Source organism: Verruconis gallopava (genome assembly GCF_000836295.1).
Source record: "Verruconis gallopava strain CBS 43764 unplaced genomic scaffold supercont1.23, whole genome shotgun sequence".
NCBI classification, from domain to species: Eukaryota; Fungi; Ascomycota; class Dothideomycetes; order Venturiales; family Sympoventuriaceae; genus Verruconis; species Verruconis gallopava.
Genome location: NW_015622159.1, coordinates 121,759 through 137,519, shown reverse-complemented (window position 1 = coordinate 137,519; position 15,761 = coordinate 121,759). Strand labels below are relative to the sequence as shown.

Genomic DNA, 15,761 nt, shown 5'->3' with positions numbered 1-15,761 from the left:
GGCAGAAGAAAATGCTGGCCAGGCACCAAGGCAGGGGCGCTGGCCGGTCCTCCGGCGACCCACTGAGCGTCGCCTGCCGAGTCGTGGGGGGCAGGGAAACTCGTCGCCGGCCAAAATCGGGGCCGCACCGCAGCGAACGCACAGGTCCAGTTGGAAAGTTAAGTTGCAAGCCACAAGAACGGAGTCCGGCTCGTGCTGATCAAGCGCAGCGGCTCCCGTTCGAGTCTGTTCGACTGCATGGTGCGGCTCTCTCGATAGGGCGGAGCAAGCAAGGAAGGACGCTCGTCGCGGGTCCCATCACGTCGTGGCCGGGTCAAAAACGGCTGCTGAACACGAGACGACTGGCTTTCCCGTCATCTCCATCCCTTTCACCACACAACCCCGTCTTTCCCTCGCTGCTCTCTCGAGCTAACCCATCCTTACCCGTCCTCTCATTTCGCCCCAAGATACACATTTCGTCCTTATCGTCTTGTTGTTCCGCTGATCAATGAGCGTTATCTGACCGTGCCATGCAAGGTGCTGCAAGCCTTCATGCCTCTGATATTGGCTGTGGCGCGCTCTGTTATCACCGCGTCCGTTTCGTACAAGGTTTCTGCTCTCAACCTTAAAACCTCTCGTGAGTACCACGACGGAGACGGATCCCCAATCGTCAGCACGTCTTGGCCACCATTCTTGCGTGCTCTCTGCCCTGCCCTTCCGCCTCTCCCTTTTACGCCACTCACTCTCCCGTGCTGTGCACGTCATTCTGCTACGTGCTGCGACTGACGGCCGCATCGCAGACTAGAGTCACTCGTTTATTCTCTCGCGAGCCATCATGACCCTCGTCAACACTTCCGATTCGCACCATGGCGAGTCTTTCCACAGAATACGCACTGCTTCGTCCCATGATTCAACTGAGTTGGCACATCCAATGCCGGACCTACAGTCGTTGCAAGGAGCGTATTTGCAAAATGTCGAGCGACTTGAAGAAAGGGCAGAACGCATGAGCGTCGGATCAGACCTCGGAGAGGAGATTAGAAAGCTGCAGCAGGAGCAGAAACTGTCGGACAGCAGTCGTGCTTCTATGTACTCAGCAAACGCCGCAGAGCAGCCTCCTCGTCAACAGCGGTCCCGCAACGTGTCGACCAGCTCGTACGCCAATTCAATCGTGGAAGTCAACACCGCCGCCCGCTCCGGGGGATACTCGCCTTATTCGCCCATGGGGTCGCTGAGGTCAGGCAGCTGGTCCCAGGTCTCACGTCCTGTGTCGAATCCTGCACGGTCCATTTCTAGGTCCTCTTTCTTGGGCATGATGAGCACGCCTGAGATGGCAGAATCAGAGGCTGTCACTCCGAATGAGGCACAACAGACGTCAAACAACACCTCCATACAGCATACACCCCGACCAGAGTCGAAGTCAGAAACAGCCGCACCTTCAGACTCGACAGAGATGGAGGAAGACACGCGAGCGAAAAGAATGAAGCGGCTGTCGACGGGACGTCTCCCCAGTGAAGGCTCCTTCTCCGTGATTTACAATCAGTTGGTAGAAGAGAACAGGAAGTCAATGGACATATCCGGTATACGGGTGGCTAGCGATACATCTTTCACGGACATCTACGATCAGATCGCGAGTGAGATCAAGAACTCGTTGAACACTTCGGTACAAGGAGCTCAAGAGAGGGAAATGAAGAGACAGTCGTTGAACCAACCACCTCAATTGCAACCCGCTTTCGCTGAATCACCAAAGAATACGACGAAACCATTCAGATTGTCCCAAACACCACCTCCACTGCCACCCCAGCACAGACAGCTACCCAAGGTTGAACCCCAGGATGACTTTGGCATCAACTTCAGTTTCACGACTTCAACCAAAGAACCTCAATACGTGGAAGACCGCAGGCCATCGGAGCCTTTGCAAATTCATGTACCTCATGACGAGCGTGATGACAACCACAGTGACCGTCCGTCGACTGCGCGTTCGCAGGATACATACCAGCAAGCAGATGGCTTATTTCAAGACTTTGACGGCACGCATTACGCTCCAAGCATGCTCAGTAGACACGGTAGCCTGCGCGATACAAGTAGGGGATCGGCTTTCCCAGTGGATAACCCAAATCGATCATCCGTGCTCAAAGATGCGTCCCAACCTGAGTCTATGGCCTCGCTGGTGCCCCCGCCTGAAGACGGTATGGTGTATTATCCGGCACCGGTCCCCCGCATGCTCAACCTTCCTCCGAAGATATCGCAAAATCCCTCAGCCGCAGCAATAGCTAAGAGAAGAACACAATTTGTGAACGCAATTCCAGAAGATGCACGAAAATCCGCGTATTGGTTACCTCAAGGCGGAGGACAAAGGGATGAGGACACAGATGCAAGAGCGAGCAAGTTAAACTTGGCCGCCCTACCTCCACAGTTACGCGCCAGCGTGTTCTTTGACTCTGGTGCCCAGAGACAAGACATCGAAGTTCGAGATCAGTCTGCCATGCGCACGCTAGATGATCTTCTCGACGCGTCAGCCCTCGCTCCAGTGAGCGCCTTCACTGACCATCCCATCGTCGGAAAGATTGGCGCAAATGTATACAAGAAATCACCTGACGCGCGTGCCTCGACGCTAAACTTACCCCAAGCACCCACTGCAAAGAAGGAACGAAAGAGCAGTTTCTTAGGTCTACGGCGTTCGTCCGTAGGCTCAGAGGATGCTTTGGGCGGTGGGAACAAACGGTCATCCACACGTGGAAAATTAGTCAAATCGAACAGTGCAGTTTTGGATGATTCAGCGCTTGCTAGAGGACCGAACGGTGAAATTGGAGCGGGCGGAAACTCAGGACGCACTACTCCCGCTCTAGACCCGAACGGCGTGTACGGCGACCTACGTGATGAGGATGCCAACGAGACGCAAGAAGCGGGTGGGGTTCAGTTGGAGGAGGAGAGTGATGAGGAATACGTTGGCGCGCCCACAACGCTACTTGCAGAGCTCGAAATGCGTAAGAGAGAGCAGAAGAACAGAAACAAGACGGCCTACACCGCGTTTCCAGATGGCATGCACGCGACGCTACTGGAACTAGATGATGTAGCACAACTAAAGAAGGCAAAGAGGAAGAAGAAGCGTGTCGCTCTTGCTTGGGAGGATCCTGCAGTGAGAGCAGCAGATGAGATGGGAGAAGCGGATGATGATGACGTGCCACTGGGCGTTCTTTATAGCAACAACGAAGCTGTGGCTGCCAAGATCAAAGAGCAAGGCATGGCCGAGGGTAGACCACTTGGTTTGCTGGAAAAGAAGGAATTGGAGGATAATGAGCCTTTGAGCAGAAGGATGCTTCGTCTGAGAGGCATTAATCCTAATAGCGTTCGTCCGCCACCAGTAGCCATCACGAATGCAGAAGGCGAGTCAGAAACGGAAAGCGAGCATGAAGGAGAAACCCTGGGACAACGACTTAAAAGACTTCGCGACAAAAAGGCTCTCGACGAGGCGATCACCGAGGTCGAGGGAAGACCTATCAGTGAGACATTTTCAGCGGAGATGCTGTCTCAGCTTGGCGTTGAGTCGAAGGACGAGAAGAAAGCGACGCAAGAGGGTTTGCATAGCCGCAACGTATCGGTGGGACAGATATCGACAGGCTCTGCCCCCAAGAGTCCTGGAGGTGGCATCCTCCCACCAAGCAGGGCGAATGCGACAACACCAGGCGCCGAAAGCGAAGAAGAAACGCTAGGACAGCGCCGAGCACGTCTACAACGGGAGGCGCTTCAAGCAGGCATGCAACAACGACGTCAGAGCCAAATGACACTCAACGGACCTTCTCGAATGTCCACCATGCTCTCCCCAGCCCCAATGGAACCCAACATGGCCCCGGGCCCATCACGCACGCCTCCTCTGCGCGCATCGCTTTCAATGGCTGACTTGCTCGCTGCTAATCCAACCGGCAAGCATGATGCCCGCAAGGTCAGTAACGAGCTATTGCTCGCCACCGCGCCACAAGGCAGCCTGCTCGCTCAGGATGCAGAGAAGCAGGAAGCCCGAAAGGCACGCATGCGTCTCTCGTCCGCAGAGGTTTTCCAGACCCAGCGTCCGGAAATGCAGCGGCATTTTAGTGGTGTGACGGCCAAGAGCGGCGGGATGTACGTGAACCAGCAGCAGATGCACGGCATGTGGCAGCAGAACATGATGCAGCAAAACGCAATGCAGCAAAACGGCTATGGGAGCCTGCAAACGTACTACGGCATGAATGGCTATGGCGCTGTGGGCAATGCTAACATGTTCATGGGTGCGTACGGTGGATACCAAACACCCGCATATGGCGGTATGCATCCAGGCTTCGGTGGCATGGCACTGCAGCAGGAGGCATTTCTTGATCAGAAGACCAGGAGTAGGGTCGATGCTTGGAGACAAAGCATCGTGCCTTAGCGCCGATTTTCTCCTAAGAGTTCGTGTAACATGGAGGTATTTTGTTGTAATATTTTCCTAAGAATACACATAGGGGGTCGTAATACCTTGTTCAGTACACAATTCAGCATCGCGATGGTGTTTCTTATGTAATTAGCGTAGCATGGGGGCTTGAATATTGACGGGAATAATATTGAGAGATAATTAATTATTCATGTACAAAATGGCATATCACAGTGAACTATCTCCCATAATTCTCCAAATCATAATCTAGTCACCTATCTCGGTGTGTCATAATGAAACGCCGCACCAAGATATTCACTATCTAGATCTTTAACCTTCCTCTTCAAGGATGTGGGTCAACCTACAAAAGGGTGCCGCAGCTTGTTCACAAGGGGATACCGCAAGCAGGGACCTCGATCATGAGCGACTTCGGATGACTCAAGATTGAGCCATCTTTTCTCTGTCCACAAAGGTATTCATGCCATTGATCTCATTTTTTTTTGTCTGTCTAGATCCTGAAAGTTGATTTAACTTCACCAAGACCCAGCAAAGAAGAGAATGAGCGCGGGGAATAAGCATATTGTAGTGATCGGGTAACCTTTGGTCTAAGCTCGTGTGATATACAAGTACGCGACAAGGCTAACTCTGCTGCCAGTGCCGGAGTCATCGGACTCCAGGCAGCCATTTCGTTGCTCGAGGCAGGCTATCAAGTCACGATCATCGCGAAGCACTTCCCCGGCGATCTGTCCGCCGAGTACACATCGCCTTGGGCCGGTGCTCACTGGAGAACTCACGCCGCGCCTGAGGATGCGAGACAACGAGCCTGGGATGTGGCGAGCTATCGAAAATGGTACGAAACCGTGCAAGAAGAGCAAAAAAACCCGAGACAGACAAGAAGTGGGCTGGGTGTACGTGACGCCAGGCCGGGCTCGTGTGACCAGTTTCCAAGCTGACGGGGTGACAGATTTACAGCTCTAAGTTCTACTGGTGAGTGGCCGACTGCTTTGCTCCGAAGTGGAGTTCATCCGTCTCAGCGATCTCGACGTAGTGAGGACACTTCGCCGCCGTGGTTCGCCAACGAGGTCAAGGGCTTCCGGATGATCGGTACGAGACGGATCAACGGCAAGGTCCTGACCGGGCACGAGTTCGAGTCGATCATGATCAACGTGCCCAGATATCTGGACTACTTGCGCCAGAGGGCGGTCGAGCTCGGAGCACGTAGTCTCAAGACGACCCTGCCCGTCTCAACGACGCTGGCAGGGACCCTTCGGCACGCCGCCGAAGTCGTCAGGCACGCAGTAACCGCAACGCCCATCGACGCGTTCGTCAACGCCACGGGCATATCCGCTTCCAGGCTGGTGCCAGACTCGGCCGTGTTCCCGATCCGCGGCCAGACGGTCACGGTGAAGGGCGAGGCGAAGGGAATAACCACCGTGGACGCCAGCCCGGACAACGTCTCTCCCGCCAGTCCGAACATCACGTACGTCCTGCCGCGCCCCCGCTCGGGAACGTCCATTCTCGGCGGAACAAAGCAGGCCGGCGACTGGGCCGCCGAGCCCGACCGTCTGACGACGCAGGAGATTCTGGACAGGGCGAAGGAGTTCGCGCCCGAGCTGCTCGACGAGCGTGGGGAATTCGAGGTCGTCAGCGCCCAGGTGGGCTTTCGGCCGGGAAGGAAGGGCGGCGCGAGAGTCGAGATCGAGGAAGTGCGCCAGCCTGGCGGGGTGGGCGAGGCGATGGTCGTCTGTCACTCCTACGGGCATGCCGGTGCTGGGTACCAGAACAGCATCGGCAACGCCGACGAGGTGGTTCGCTTGCTCGAGGGGTACTTCAAAGGCCGGTCAGCCAGCAGGGCAAACCTATAAAATTTAGAGCTGTCTAGTCTAGTCTAATCGCTGACGCGGACGCGTCTATCACGCAACAGCAGAGAGAACCAATCCGTCACCGTAAACGCCATCATCCTTCTTATTCTCCACCACTCTGTTCAAGGTCCCGCGCCATCTCCGCCATGGGCGCCTCGGCTCCCTGCGTCTCCGCAGGCACGTTCTGACTTGATGCCTGGTCCGGGTCCATGGTCGTCTCGATCTTTCGCAGCATTCGTGCCGGGTTGCCGGCCACAACCCAAAAGTCCGGGACGTCCTGCTACATTGTCAGCGCGAGATGGTTCTTTGCTTTTTCCTTATTTTTTTTTGAGTGCATGACCCCCAGCCGAAGGGGGCTATTTTTTTTTTTTTTTTTTTTGGGTTGGTTTGCCGTACCTTGGTCACAACGCTGCCGGCGCCCACGACAACGCCTCTGCCCAGCTTGACGCCGGGAAGGATGATGGCGTTGCCGCCGATCCAGCAGTCCTCCCCGATGGTGATCGGGCGGCCTAGCTCCGGCCCCGCCGTTCCCCTTCTGACGGCGGGATCCAGAGGGTGCGTGCCGCTGAACAAGGACACGTTGGGGCCGAGCAGCGTCCGCGCGCCGACGGTGATGGTGCACGTGTCCAGAAAGGTGCAGTTGAAGTTGATGAAGACGCCCTCGCCGACCTTCAGATTCGTCCCGTAGTCGACGTGCACGGGAGGATGCACCCAGGGAACGTGCTCGAGTAGCTCAGCGTCCTTCTCGGCATCCTCGTGCGGTGGCGGCAGCGGCGACGTGTCCTGGACTATGCTGTTTTCGTGTCCGTCAACAAACTCTGTTCTTTTTCTTCTCTCTCACATACAGTGGATAGGTTGGCGCGGGGGGAGGGGGGCCTACGCCCTGTCTCAGCACCCACACGGAGCGAGGAGCCACTTACTCCCTCCACAGCTCTACTCTCTGCCGTCTCGTAATGTCACCGGCGGTGTTGAAGCGCTCGCAGGCAAGCTCTGTCCTGCGCCGAGCCGCGACCAGGTCTGGCGTGAAGGCGTAGTACAGTTCGCCTTTTTCCATGGCGGCACGGTTCTTGGCCGTGTCAGTCAGAGACATGGTTCTTACAAGTCGACGAGCTCAGCGCAGCTCGCTCTTGCGACTCGGGCACGTGTGTTTGTACAGCGTTCAGCTTTTCAAGCGTCAACCGCCCCCGCGAAGATTCTCAGCCGTTGACGATGGTAGTCGAGACATCGTCTGCACTCCGATGACGGTGCTACAGTAAGTTAGCGCAACGGAAATGGAAACCAGTACTGTACTTGAAACAAAAGCCCATTGAACACGCTAGCAGATCCACAGGACACAAGAGAGAAAAAGCAAGATTCTGCGGTGAGGTCAAGTGCGAATATATGTTTGGCACGGTCTGCCATGGGCTTCCGTACTGAATAACTGACTTACTGTTGCTGGAACCTGCGTTACCCTACCGACCATGCTCGTCGAAACCAACCAAACTTTGGGCGCTGGACGGCCAATTCATGTATTAAAAAGACTGAAGAGCCATTGCATACGGACATGAACTAGGTTTCATTTCTCGCATTCATTAACTTAAGACTCCAAATAAACCGAAAAAGATCCAACGTCATCTCTCTAGTTAGAATGTAAAAAAAAGGAAAAATGTCAACGCTGCGGGGCATGCTGCCCAGATTTAGACGGGAGACATCAACTGTCCTGAGAGCACGCTTCTGGAAGAGAAGCAGGCTCGTTGGCACGGTAGAGTCTCGGTGGAGTCTAAGACGCGAGAACGGTGCCGACTACTTGAGGGTGGTAGTTTTTTGGATAATGCTTTCTTTCTTTCTTTCTTTCTTTCTTCTTCTTTTTTTTTTTTTTTTTTGGGGGGGGGGGGGGGGGGGGGGGATGGGAAGAATTGTAGTGCTCGTCTGGAGGGGGAAAGGTAGAAGAACTGAATGATAGCAAATGCGCACAACGAGGGGACTTTGAAAAAGACACCAACAGTCACACCCCAACTTCACGTTGATACGAATAGTCAATTTGTCCTCCGCTTCCTTCGCCGTTTTCGTCTTCCAATTTTTGTTCATTCTCCATTCACTCCTTTGTTTCTGCTCCCTTCGCATCTTCTCCTGTTTCGCTGCTCTTCCCTTCACTCCTTGTTCAATCCCAGCAACACGAGGAGCGCCACGTTCAAGACAGTAATCATGCCCCATATGACGAGGGCGACAAAAGCTGTTATCCAGCTGTTGCGCATATCAACATATCGACCGTTGGCCTGAGTCTCCTGGCCTCGACTGGAGTCCAGATCGACGACCGCTGCACTCTGAGAGCCGTTCTTTTGGTCGTTTTCGGTCCTCGTTGCGGGCAGGGCGTTTGGTCTTGCCGTGTTTGCTCGCTCCTCGGTCCACACGCTCATAATCTTGCTGCGACAGGTGAACCAAATCAATGGCGCACTGACGAACGGTAAGATGATGCTCAGGCAGACCTGGCTAGCCTCTAGCGCATTGCTCAGCCCGTTTCTGCCAACAGAACCAGCGATGATGATGCTCGGGGTGATGCTGATACTTCTCGTGATGATCCGGCGCACCCAAGGTTTCACCTTCCAGTTCAATTGTCCCTCGCTCACCATCTGGCCAGCGATTGTGCAGACGATGCCGGCGCTTGTGCCGGAAAGGAGCAAGGCGAGAGCGAAGATGGTGCCTGCAGCAGGTGCAAGCGATGTTGACAGGAGGCCGTGAATGCTGAACAAATCGGCGTTGCTAATTTGGTCCTCGGGAAGGTTGGACAGAGAAGCGCCAGCAACGATGAGGATCGCACTGTTAATAAACAGCGCGAACGTAAAGAGGCTGATCGCCAGCTCGATGATGCTGTAGCTCAGACAGGACTTGATGGCCGCAAGCGAGGGACGATACTTTTCGTCCTCGGATTCGGAAGACTGCCTCGCAGTTTCGTTTGTCGCTTCGTTTTCCATAAGGCTGAACCGGCTTTCATTTTGGTGCTGCAAGTCAAAGTCACGCAGTCTGTTCTGAACGATGCCGCTTCCTAGGTACAAAGAATGAGGCATGACTGTAGCGCCGAGGATGCCGCAGGATTGGTAGAGACCTTGGGACTTGACCAAGGCAGAGGAAGGCAAGTAGCCGCGGAACACTTCGCCTACGCTGACGGCCTTGATCAGGCTAAGCTGGAAGCAAAAGCACACGGCCACGCCTATGACCAGCAACGCGACGAAACATTCGAAAATGCGCAGCGCACGCATGGACATTCCGGTCGGATTGTAGAAGAAGAGAATGATGAGCACATCCAGGATCGAAATCGCGCACCCAGCCACGAGTGGGACGTTGATCAGGATGTTGAGGGCAATCGCGGTGCCGATGACTTCAGCGATGTCCGTGGCGATGATGGCTGACTCGGCAAAGAGATAGAGCACGAGATTGAGCCAGCGAGGCAGGTGAGCCTTGCAATTCTCGGCGAGGTTCATGCCCGTCACGGAGCCGAGTTTGATGCACAGCGACTGCAAAAAGATGGCGAAGATGTTGGAGAGCAAGATCATGAACAAAAGACGGAAGCGGAACGAAGCTCCAGCGGCAACATCGGTCGCGTAGTTTCCTGTACAGAGCAGAGGACGAACGTGTCAGTCGGTATGCGCGAAGGGAGATGAATTGTCTGAGCGGGCACAGCGGGGATCTGTCATACCTGGATCGATGTACGCCACGGAGACCATGAAGCCAGGGCCGATGAACTTGGTGTACTTGACGAGTTTTCTTCTCATTGTCATCACCGTACTCACCCATCCATAGCGACCCGATCCCGTCAGCCCCGCAGAAACCCTCGTCTCGTTTTTCCCCGCCGCCGCCGCCTCCTCCACCTCCGCCTCCGCACCCGCGGGTCGAACGCACCCATCCTCCTCAAATACAGGCGAGATAGACTCTACTGCATCATGGCACCCGTCGCCAAGATGTATTTGTGACGCTCTTCGTCCGTGTGTGCTGTTTCTTCTCCCATTGAGAGAGTGGTTTGTGTTGATCTCGTTGGCCATGTCAGAGGGGTTCTGGTTATGCCCCTCGTCCGGCAACGGATCGACGCGAATTGGGCAATTCATCCTTGCTTTTCAGAACTCTTCACGTTCAAAATCGCATTGCAAACCAGACTTCCGCCCTTCAAGATCGGTTGCTTGACCTGGGCTGTTGCAGTCCGGCGGTAGAAATGGTCGTGGACTGTTCGCAGAGGCTCGCACAGAGTTGGAGACGGTCTGTGCGTGTGAATGTGAGTCTGCGGCCGTTCCAGGCGGTCTACGGCTCCAGCCGCGTGTCTTGCAAGGACCAAGGCCTTGGTGTTTGAGGAGAAGTGCCAAACTGAAGTCGAGAAGCAGTGCCGCCAAGATGTTATAGCGCCCTGGCGAGGAAAGGGTTGAAGGTTGCTCAGAGGTTGGCTGCGGGAGAAATCGGCTGTGGTCCAGACGTGTTGTAAGGCGCCTGTCGAAGAGTGACGACAACGCAGGTCAAGAACGAGGAAAAAATTCACGATCCTGGCGGTTGTCACAGCCGCGGTGCCTAGCCTTCCTCATGCTTCGGGTATCTCAGGCTCATTTTTTTTTTCTCTGCTTTAGTCTGTTTTAAAAGAAGACTTGCATCCCAGCACCCTCGCGCCTCCATTTCCCAGGCCCAGCGTCGTCGTCGCCCACAACCGCCCTTGCCAGCTGAAGCGTCCGAGTGACTCCAGCCAGGCCAGTCATAACGTGTGCTTACGTTTGCCTGCGCAAAGAAAGGGGCGCTGAACGACGTCGTTCTTAGCGTACCGGGACCCGTTCTCCAGCGGTGGGAGCGAGGGAGGGAGGCGGGATCGTTCGAGAATCCAGATGTGTGTGGGGAAGGGAGGGCCAAACGTCAAACGGAAACCGATGTTCCGGCCCGGACTTCGAGCTCTTTCGCTCTGCAGAAGCGCCACCGACATCAGGTTCTTTCTCCTCCCCCAGGCCGACCCCATGCACGGCAATGCGGAGTCCGTTCAGGAACAACGCGACGTCTGTATGCCTGCTTGGCCATCGAGGTGCGCGGCGGTTCGGGCACGATCGGAGGACCCCTCCGTGTTCCCCGTGCCAGCTTACGGTCAACCGTGCTCGAGTCAAGCGTGGGATGCTTTTCCTACTATATAAGAGAGAGAGAGAGAGAGAGAGAGAGGAGAGGAATTGTCTGTGCGACTGCAATGTGCAGGTGTCGCACGGGAGCAACGTAAGAGTGCGGGAAAAGGATGATGACCTGGCTGCAGGACGCTTTGCCTGCTGCTAGAGTCGAGGCCACCACGTGCAAAGGGAGCGGTCTGACATGCACCTTTTTTCATGCGGCCAAATGGCGCGGCGTGGTCACGGACAGGTGGAGTAAGCATAGAGCGATGAAGGACACAGGCACAAAACGGACACGGGAAGGAGAAAGGATCTCAACGAGCGCTGGCATTACTCTATCCATGCGAAGATCTGAGCTCATACCGCGATCCAACCAGCCTGCGAGGCAATGCAATCCGCCCAATCCCATCGTGGCAGCAGCCTTCTGCTTACGTGACCTTCGTCGTCAAAATGCATATGCAAGCACCTCATCGCCGGGAGTCTTAGTATATACCTTGCGTTCTGTACTGAAACGTGTCGTACCTGTTCACAATGACATCAGCCTCCGGCCCGTATCTAGACGAAAGAGCTAGAATTAAAGAAAAGAAATATCAGCTTCGAACTCACAGTCTCGTGTAATAGCTCCCTGCACTCTTTTGGATCAGCTCCTCGACATATGCATCTGCCTCCTCTCTGGACAGATGCAACACAAACCTGGCTCGCAAGCTGTTCACCACCGTGCCAACCCCGCTGGAAAAGCAAGGCATCTTGCTTCCTTTGCCCATGACTTCGACCAGCATGACAATCTTCTCCGCATGCTTCCGCAGCGCCTGGAAAGCTTGCTTGCACAGGGATTTGTAGTCCTCGAAGCCCGGAGAGCCAACGCCTCCCAGCACGTCAATGTACTCTTGCGTGAGCTTGAAAGGGGCCGCCTCGAAGCCCATGGAGCCAGGGGAGTTAGACAGCATGAAGCCAAAATCGATGTGGATGATGTGACCAAAGTTGTCGATGAGGATGTTGCCGTTGTGACGATCTTTGAGTTGCAGAATGTACGAGATCATGCTGTACGCCGCAAGACTCTTCTTGAACGCGTCGAGACCCGCAGCGTAGCTATCGCTATCCACGTCGCCAAAGGATTTGACGAAGTGGTCTCGCAGCGTAGCGATCCGCTTTCGTGGATTCGTGTTGGCCGCGATGCTGGCCAGTGTCAGGCTTCGTTTAAGGGAGTGCAGCGACACGCCGTTCGTGATAGTTTCGATGAGACCCGATGATTCACCCGTCACAAGGATCTTCATGTCCTTGACCCAGACGGGAACGTTCATGGCGTCCCATATCCGCGCACACACGCGGATTAATTGGCACGCAAATGCCTCTTGGCGCAAGTCAGCACCCGTTTTCACAATCACGCTGACCAAGTCCCAATTCTTCATCCATCCGTACGGCGAAGACTTGCGTATGCGATCCTTTTTCGCTGACCACTCTTCGCCAAAGGTCGCAGCGCTGGGATCATCACGATCGCCTCGGCGGCTGACACCACCGGTCTTGATGTCATTTTCCATACGCGCTGCGCCCGCGCCAGAGTTGAGGTTCGGGTCAGGCCCTGCTTCGATGGCCTCGTCAAAGCGATCAGGATCAGTGTTAACACTGTCAGCCTTTGCAATGATGGTATCGAACGTCGGCGCGTTGCCGTCCTCTAGGAAGAAGCTTTGTTCCTCGAGGGTCTGCATACTCGCGATGATCTTGGCCTTAATGGCGGCCACCTCTGCCTTGGGTCGTTTCGAGCCGCTTTGTTCAAGCTGAGCGAGCATCTGGGCGGCGGTACGCATATGCGTCGCTAGAGCAGACACGTCAGGTTGGTCTGCTCCACGAGCTAGTGGAATGGTCGACTTTCGCGGCAGTGGGCTGCTAGACCTGCTGAGCTCCGTGTTAGATGTTCTGGGTGTAGATATGGCAGTGAGCGAGGATCTCGCGCCAGTGGTCGCTCCTGAAGATCTTGCGGCCATGGCCGCTTTCATTGTCGAGCCATCTGGCAGAGGAGACTTCGATCGCAAAGGGTACGACACTTGATCTTCGTACAGGAGAAGAGGTGAGTTGCCAAGATCACCGTTCGCAGGCTCGAGCACGCTGTCCTCCACAACTTCATTTGCTTGTTCCCTTGACGCTTCGGCTGCCCTGCCCTGATCGGTGATGTCGAATAGTCGACGACGCCTGCCCTTTTCCTGCAGGATTTTTGCAAGAAGGTGTTGATTTTCGTCCGTGTCGGGGTCAAAATCGAAGTCCTCGGTGAGGATTTCAACCATAAGCAAGTACGGCACGCGCTCTGCGCTGTTCAAGCTCGTCGCCTCCGCCGGGTTGATTCGCACAATTCGATGATGCTTGCTTCGGGCGGGTTTGCCGTCTTCAAGAACAGCAGGACAGATAAGAGGGATATCGACTTCGGCAGGTAGATCTTGTGCAATCAAGGCCAGTTCGGCACGCAGAGCACTCAGTCTCGCTGGTTTCGGTACGATTACTAAGCGATTCGATATATCCTCCAGCGCTTGGAGAAATGCCGTTTCATTTCGGAAGTAGTTTGACCTCAGCATGCGAATCTTCTGCTCGCGAGTCAACGCGGAGGGCGTGAGGGCTCTATTCGAAGCCGTCGTGTTGCGTCTATTCAACCTTGATGGACGCATGCCCGCACTCGCGGGGGGCGTTGGGAGTTCCACGTTGCCTGAGAATCGGATGTCCGGCAACGAAGATGTGCTCATTCTTGCCTCGTCTACCAGTCCGGTTATGTGCCGTAGTTTTGGAGGTGATCGCGCAGTCGCTTTGCTGCTACCCGGCCTCGGATCACTCTTTTGCGGCGATTTGGCAGGTTCATCTGCGCTCTGAGATGCACTTCTTCGCCGGTCTCTTGCTTCCGTATCAGAATGGCCTTGGATGGACGGCCCAGTTGATTTCCGCTTCGTCCTCGGCCTTCCCGTACCAGCGACTGTGTTGCTTCTTGACACTTTTGCCATGTGCACCGCGTCAGAGATGACATCGTCCGTAGGCCTTGGTCTTCTTGACTGCGCGACGGCCAAAGGTCCAGCCCATTGTGGTAATATCGGCGCAGCCACAGAAGCAAGTACAAGACTGGCCAGCACCGTCACGGGTAGCACATTCTCCTTGATCTTCTCCCTGTGTAAACCCTCCGAAGCGCCAAACACAATCCGCTGCACCTTGTTGTATATCCGTCTCGTGGTCTTGAAATGCACCGACTGCGGATTCGACGACAGGTCATGCAGATATGTCTGGAAGAGCCAGAAGGTCAACAGCGCTGAGTTGACCGACTCTTCGCATAGGTCGAGGATGAACTCCTCGAGTGCCATCGACTCATTGTCGATGCTGACGACGAGGTGACATAGTTGCGGGAGGAAGAACTCGAGCTCCTCGTACGTGAACTGGCGTAGCTTGTTGCACAGCACGTAGTGTATGCCGACATGTTCCGCGTAACGACTGCAGAGTAAGCCGATTTGTTAGCTTGGGCAAGGTGTCCCCTTGTGTTCAACACTGATCAAAGACTGGAGGGCGATGATGGCGTACGATAGATATTCTATACACAGGCTCGGGTCCCGGTTGAAATGGTCACTTTCCAAAAAGCGCTCTAGGAGATTCCAACTCATGAGTGCGGCGCCCGAAGCGTCATTGGGGGCTCAGTCTGGATCGAGGGTTGAGAGACGACAGGATGGGGGAAAGGAGGAAAAAGGCTAGACGTGCGCTGGCGCTATCATGAGAATACGAGAAGGGAGGATGCTAGCGCAAACAAACAATCACCATGCTGCCATGGTGTGGAACGACGGTAATTGGGGGAAGGTAACTTGCATTTGGAAGCTCGAGCTTTTGGTGGAGGGTGTTCGGACATATGAATTATTGGTCCATTTCGCGACGCATAATGCTAGCCAAATCTGGCACGCACCTCAAGGGTCCGCCCAGGCGGGTGGTGATGACTCTGCTGTGTGCACCATCGACATGGACTGCGGGCAGCGTGTCCGACATGTGGCTCAGGAGCGAAGCGGCACGCACGGGGAGCCTGAGCACCGCTCTTGGGCACCGATCAGCGAACGACAGCCACGAGGGCCAAAGACGCAGAAGGTCCCTCGTCTGGACTCTGAGCAGCGGTTCCGTGGCACGGAGGGGCGAAGAGCGAGTGTGCAGCGGTGCCCTTGGCTCAGCCTCGCCGCGCAGTCGCCGTGCAGCAAGCACGAACATTCACAGGAATTCCAGCAGGACCGCGGGTCTGTACGGGGTCGCCACGGAGATTTGCTGCCACGAGGCCGACGCACTGCACGATGCAGACGGACGAGACAGCTGGTACTCATGCCGGCGGCATCAAGCAGGTCGCAGAAGCGTTCACGGCTGGCGGAGGCACGTGACGTGAGGCCAGCGGAAACAACACGTTGAGCTTAACTAAGCTTTTTGGGCCTGTCGACACAG

At 55.3% G+C, this 15,761-nt stretch overlaps 5 protein-coding genes across 6 annotated transcripts; 2 read left to right on the top strand and 3 right to left on the bottom strand.

Annotated features, from left to right (window-relative positions):
* Positions 1 to 279: 279 nt before the first annotated feature.
* PV09_06540 (uncharacterized protein) lies at positions 280 to 4,610 on the top strand. Its single transcript, XM_016360195.1, has 2 exons — positions 280 to 616; positions 780 to 4,610. Exon 2 carries the CDS (start codon positions 815 to 817, stop codon positions 4,379 to 4,381), a length of 3,567 nt encoding a protein of 1,188 aa, XP_016211907.1. The 5' UTR covers positions 280 to 616; positions 780 to 814; the 3' UTR covers positions 4,382 to 4,610.
* Positions 4,611 to 4,815: 205 nt separating this feature from the next.
* PV09_06539 lies at positions 4,816 to 6,314 on the top strand. 2 transcript variants are annotated; one of them, XM_016360193.1, is made up of 4 exons: positions 4,816 to 4,956; positions 5,019 to 5,271; positions 5,328 to 5,350; positions 5,412 to 6,314. In XM_016360193.1, the coding sequence occupies exons 1-4, from the start codon at positions 4,922 to 4,924 to the stop codon at positions 6,226 to 6,228; spliced, it is 1,128 nt and encodes a 375-aa protein (XP_016211905.1). In that variant the 5' UTR covers positions 4,816 to 4,921; the 3' UTR covers positions 6,229 to 6,314. The 2 variants fall into 2 exon arrangements, with proteins under 2 accessions (XP_016211905.1, XP_016211906.1); XM_016360194.1 differs by having other exon boundaries at positions 5,328 to 6,314.
* On the bottom strand, positions 6,186 to 7,779 carry PV09_06538 (uncharacterized protein). The gene is made up of 4 exons (XM_016360192.1): positions 7,655 to 7,779; positions 7,146 to 7,472; positions 6,622 to 7,018; positions 6,186 to 6,502 (listed from the first exon to the last, which is right to left on the bottom strand). Exons 2-4 carry the CDS (start codon positions 7,313 to 7,315, stop codon positions 6,329 to 6,331), a joined length of 741 nt encoding a protein of 246 aa, XP_016211904.1. The 5' UTR covers positions 7,316 to 7,472; positions 7,655 to 7,779; the 3' UTR covers positions 6,186 to 6,328.
* A 316-nt stretch (positions 7,780 to 8,095) lies between these two features.
* On the bottom strand, positions 8,096 to 11,022 carry PV09_06537 (uncharacterized protein). Its single transcript, XM_016360191.1, has 2 exons — positions 9,899 to 11,022; positions 8,096 to 9,811 (listed from the first exon to the last, which is right to left on the bottom strand). The coding sequence occupies exons 1-2, from the start codon at positions 10,302 to 10,304 to the stop codon at positions 8,355 to 8,357; spliced, it is 1,863 nt and encodes a 620-aa protein (XP_016211903.1). The 5' UTR covers positions 10,305 to 11,022; the 3' UTR covers positions 8,096 to 8,354.
* A 598-nt stretch (positions 11,023 to 11,620) lies between these two features.
* Positions 11,621 to 15,165, bottom strand: PV09_06536 (uncharacterized protein). The gene is made up of 3 exons (XM_016360190.1): positions 14,871 to 15,165; positions 11,931 to 14,783; positions 11,621 to 11,846 (listed from the first exon to the last, which is right to left on the bottom strand). Exons 1-3 carry the CDS (start codon positions 14,948 to 14,950, stop codon positions 11,807 to 11,809), a joined length of 2,973 nt encoding a protein of 990 aa, XP_016211902.1. The 5' UTR covers positions 14,951 to 15,165; the 3' UTR covers positions 11,621 to 11,806.
* Between the last annotated feature and the right edge of the window lie 596 nt (positions 15,166 to 15,761).